Raw genomic sequence first — 5,000 nt, 5'->3', positions numbered from 1 at the left:
GAGAGAGGGAAAGAGAAAGGGAGAGAGAGAAGGAAAGTGAGAGGGACAGACAGAGAGAAAAAAGAAGAGAGAAAGTGCAAGAGAGAGAGAGAGAGAGAGAGAGAGAGAGAGAGAGAGAGAGAGAGAGAGAGAGATGGGGGGGGGGGGGGGAGGAAGAGAGAGAGGGAAAAAGTGAGGAAGAGGGAAAAAGAGAGAAAGAGGGAAAAAGGAGAGAGAGAGTGAGCGAGAGAGAGAGAGAGATGAGAGAGTATGAGAAAGTATGAGAGAGAGAGAGAGAGAGAGAGAGAGAGAGAGAGAGAGAGAGAGAGAGAGAGAGAGAGAGAGAGAGAGGGAAATGGAAAAAGGAAGAGAAAGAGCGCGCGAGAGAGAAGGAACACTGCCCTATTCCTCAGAGGTTTTGTTGCAAGGTCAAGAGAGTAACATTTCCCCGGAGGCTGACCTTTCTTCCATGGCGCTGTGTTGCGCAAACCTTCATACGCGTTTATTATGAGCCTCAGTCATCAGAGTCATCTCCTCTCCGCAGACTTCTACGACTACAACGCTGAGGAAGACGAATTCGCCGCCAGCCTCCTAGCCGCTCACTTCTGCGGCCTCGTGCACAGAGCTCGCAAGAACAAGCTGGCGCAGCTCACCAGAGAATCTCAGAATGCAGCGTCTAACGCCCAGGTGAGTGACAGAAATGGGGATAAGAGAAATGGCAGAATGAAGCAACAGATGAAGATAAGAAAGTCATAGTAAATAAGAGAAGAAATCGATGATGTGGAGGACTAACTTTTTAAACATTTGAACTCTTAATACTTGTTCTTACTTGCTAATAAATGCCTTTTTTTTCTGTTCTAGGATCCTGCTATGACTCCCTGGCTCACCAAGCTTATTCCCTCGATGAAGACCCAGGTGCCTGTGTATCTCCCTCGCAATTTCGTGGCGCGAGTCGTGAGGGACGTCATGAGGATGAGCGAAGGAGAAGTTTATGGCATCAGGTTGGTAGATTATTGTCTCATTTTCTGTGTTGATATGGACCTAGAAAAAAATTACTTTTCTGTCGAGATAAACCTAGTTTGTACTCTGAAATATTAAGACACATCAGATATCATTTCCTGGACTTTAATGAGACCATTCCAAGAGCAGCACTCTAAAACAGGCATTTTTGTTGTTTGCAGAGGCTGCACTCTGTTCCTGGATGTGCTCTCCGGGAACAAGAGCGTGTGTCTCGGAAAGATCGTGTGCGACCCGAACACGCCCACGACATGTACCATCCACATTTTGATGACCCGAGTTGACCCGCCCACCGACAACGTGGGATTCAACCTCTTCGGGATCAAGTGAGTAGTGGCTCATGTCTGGAGCCAGATAGGAAAGTTAATACTAATGAAGACTGATAAACTCTTGACCGTCGTTAAAGATGGAGTGTGGAGTGCTCGTCCACATATATCTGCCTTTATTTATTTTGCTTCTATTACCCCGACAAGTGACATTCCTCCAGAAAAAGTCCTCACTCCCGTTTTCCCTTCGTTCCAGACTACTGAACAGCCAGAAGGACGCCGTGTACATCAGCCCCGGCTACACCGTGGAGAAGAGACGACCCAAGTGCTCGGCGCGCTAACAACTTTCTCCTGATATTTCTCATCATATCATGTCAGATTGTTTCCCTTGGTATCTCTAGTCATGCCGTCGCATTACTCCATTACATATTCGTGTTATCATTGTACTCATACATTGTGTGACCATCAGTGGCCTCTTCATATCGAAATGTGATATTTTTGATAGTTTTTTAAGAATAAAACGGTTATGAATTATAAGCTGTATTTCCTTTTTTGACTACCCATTTCTTTAAAAATATATAAATATATATATATTTATATATATACATATATATAGACACATACACACACACACATATATATATATATTTATATATATATATATACATATATATATATATATATATATATATATATATATATATATACGCACACACACACACACACACACACACACACACACACACACACACACACACACACACACATATATATATATATATATATATATATTCAAATATCACACACAATAATAACAGATGTTAACTGAGCTAGTGTTCAGAATTATAGCTCTATTCTAATAATCTTGAAAAGAATAATTTCCTATTATTCAACCCAAGTACTGGGATGGTATGCCTCGCAGGGCATGTCAGCTGTGATTTCGTTTTTTGCACTGTGTTTCCACATAGATGGCTCCACAATTTTTTAGTCATAGAGTCAGTTATTAGCCCTACCTATCTACTTTGTTTACTCTTTTTCTTGTTTTCAGGAAGATACTTTTTCTATCCTTTAATGTTATTAGTATTTTAGTAATATGATAATAATAACCATTTCAATAATACTAACAATAACAGTATCGGTATTCATAGCATTAGGAAAAAATCGAAAACTCAAAGAATAAGGAATCAGATGATGTTATTTATGGCTTATTAATTCACTCCTTGGTGGCTGAGCACTTGTGGAACCATCTATGTGAAAAAAAAGAAAGAAAAAAATACGATGAATCTGGTGTATAATTTCCAGCACATTATGAATCCATATTAAGGAAATTAATACCTGAGAGTGAATTTACATAATTTTATTTATTTTCTATCTCAGTGGTTCCCAAACTTTTCTAATCTGGCCCTCTCTTGGCTTCCAGTGGATTCCTAGGCACACCCTCCCCCACACATACGCAAACACACTCTTTTTTTGTATGCTTTAAATTAAAAATAGTAAGATTAAACACAAAAATAAGTAACACTTAATTTAGTAAACCAGTATTTTTAAGCAGTTTTGGAAGAATTAATCAACATTCCACCAATAATCATAGTAACATAGTTCATTGTCTTCACAGAGCAAGCTTCATGCTAATGGGATGGATGTGCTTGGTACAGGGATATCAGTTTCTCAACAACAAGAAGTAGATAATTTTCAGTCTGTTTCTTTACTTGGAAAAAAAAACCTAAGCTACTGCACTGAAGCCTAGTTCTATTAAATATGATGCTGTGAAGGAAATAAGTACAACTGCATACGTGTTCTTTTGCCTTAATGTTCAAGACACATTTTGCCATTCAGATCTTGTAAAAAAATTAAAAGTTATTTATCAACTGCTCTGAATGTCACCCTGTCGCCCCCTACCGCCCACCTTGGGAACCTTTGCTCTATTCCATAAAAAATAGACGAATTGTATGCAGCCAAACTTTACCGCATCATTATACACAAATGAAAGACAGCCATAACATCGATAATAATAAGCGCACACATGGCAATAGGAGTGAGTTATCAAAGCTCTACCCAAACTATTTTATCATACAACAAATTCAAATATTTAAATGCAGTGGTAAGTATTGAACTAAACGCACACAGAAGTAGCTGGATACATCTGCCTTGTCGCTTACTGAGAGAGGCGCAGATTCTGGGCCTTATGAGCAGCTCACGAATATGCGCAAGAGTGTATGTGGATACATGTATATATTTATGTAAAAATGCGGATATGATGAATGTATGTGTGCATACTGTATACATACATGTCTCTCCCGCTTCTCTCTCTCTCTGTATAAATATTTGTATATATATATATATATATATATATATATATATATATGTATGTATGTATATATATATGTATGTATATATAAATATATATAAATATATATATATATATATATATATATATATATATATATATATACTCTCTCTCTCTCTCTCACACACACACACACACACACACACACACACACACACACACACACACACACACACACACACACATATATATATATATACTGTATATAGATAAACAGATAGATAGATATGAATGAAGACATAACTAAAAATAACTACCCAACGAGCCAGTGCACAAACATTCGTCAGCAAAGCCAGGAATTCGTAATCTAGTTGTACCTTTTTCATTCCTGAGTTCAGTCATCTGCAGATCAAGTTTTTATTGCACTATTCCACAGGTGACAAATTTCCACGACTCCACGTGGGTTTCTGAAAGCACTATCAGTTTAAGTTCGCTTAGACTTTATTTTCAAACACGCACACACACACACACACACACACACACACACACACACATACACACACACACACACACACGCACACACATAGGTAACTTTCCATAACTTCGTATTAACGAATCACGGAAAGCCCAACTGCAACTTGGAAGTCTGATTTCAAACAGGTTGGCATTTTAAATATGCAAAAAACGTCTGGTTATGATAGCGGGAAGATATTACTTTACAAAGGAAAGATACCAATAATATCAGCTTATTGATAAATTTTGGAATAGTGAAGGAAATCGCTTGAAATCACCGAGAAAATAAAAACTACAAAGCACATTTCAGACCTTGGAAGCTGTTCCTTGTTATTGATGACGATCATGATCCGGATGATTATAATGCTGCTGCTAGTGATGTTGGTAATGATAGTGATGATCACGACGACGACGATGATTGATAGTGATGATGGTGATGATGATGGTGGTGGTGGTCGTAATGATAGTGATGATCACGACGACGACGATGATTGATGATGATGATGATAATGAGGAGATGGAGAAGGAGGAGGAAAAGAAGGACAATGATGATGATGATGATGGTAACGATGATGATAAGAAGGAGGAGGAGGAGGAGGAGGAGGAGGAGGATGCCGATGAGGATAGTGATGAAAATAACTACCAAACGAGCCACCGCACAAACGGCCAAGTGTAAACACAGACCAACGCAGGAACTGAAGGCAAGTTCAGCAGATCACTGGACTCGAACAACCTGTTTGGAATTTTATTTTTAGACTCCCAGATCGACCCAAACATTCTCGCGGGCAATCCAAGCAACACCAGACGAGTTGCATGTTGTTGCAACCCCAGCTGACGTCAGTGAAATCTGTGGTTTTCCCCGATCGCTTGTTCCAGGTCTGAGCAGCTCAGCATTCCCTTTGCCTTATATGCAGTGGCTACTCCCTCGCAAGTCTGTG

At 39.3% G+C, this 5,000-nt stretch overlaps 1 protein-coding gene across 1 annotated transcript in view; it reads left to right on the top strand.

Annotated features, from left to right (window-relative positions):
• LOC125032906 overlaps positions 1-1,799 on the top strand; it is a 2,603-nt gene extending 804 nt beyond the window's left edge. Inside the window, exons 2-5 of the mRNA XM_047624295.1 lie at positions 524-666; positions 841-980; positions 1,161-1,322; positions 1,519-1,799. Coding sequence (XP_047480251.1) covers positions 524-666; positions 841-980; positions 1,161-1,322; positions 1,519-1,603 — 530 coding nt within the window. The 3' untranslated portion in view covers positions 1,604-1,799. The remainder of the gene's footprint in view (positions 1-523; positions 667-840; positions 981-1,160; positions 1,323-1,518) is intronic.
• The last annotated feature ends 3,201 nt before the right edge of the window (positions 1,800-5,000 follow it).

Source organism: Penaeus chinensis, chromosome 15, assembly GCF_019202785.1.
Source record: "Penaeus chinensis breed Huanghai No. 1 chromosome 15, ASM1920278v2, whole genome shotgun sequence".
In the NCBI taxonomy this organism is placed as follows: Eukaryota; Metazoa; Arthropoda; class Malacostraca; order Decapoda; family Penaeidae; genus Penaeus; species Penaeus chinensis.
Note: the sequence above shows the minus strand (reverse complement) of the source record. Positions and strands in the feature narration are given on the sequence as shown.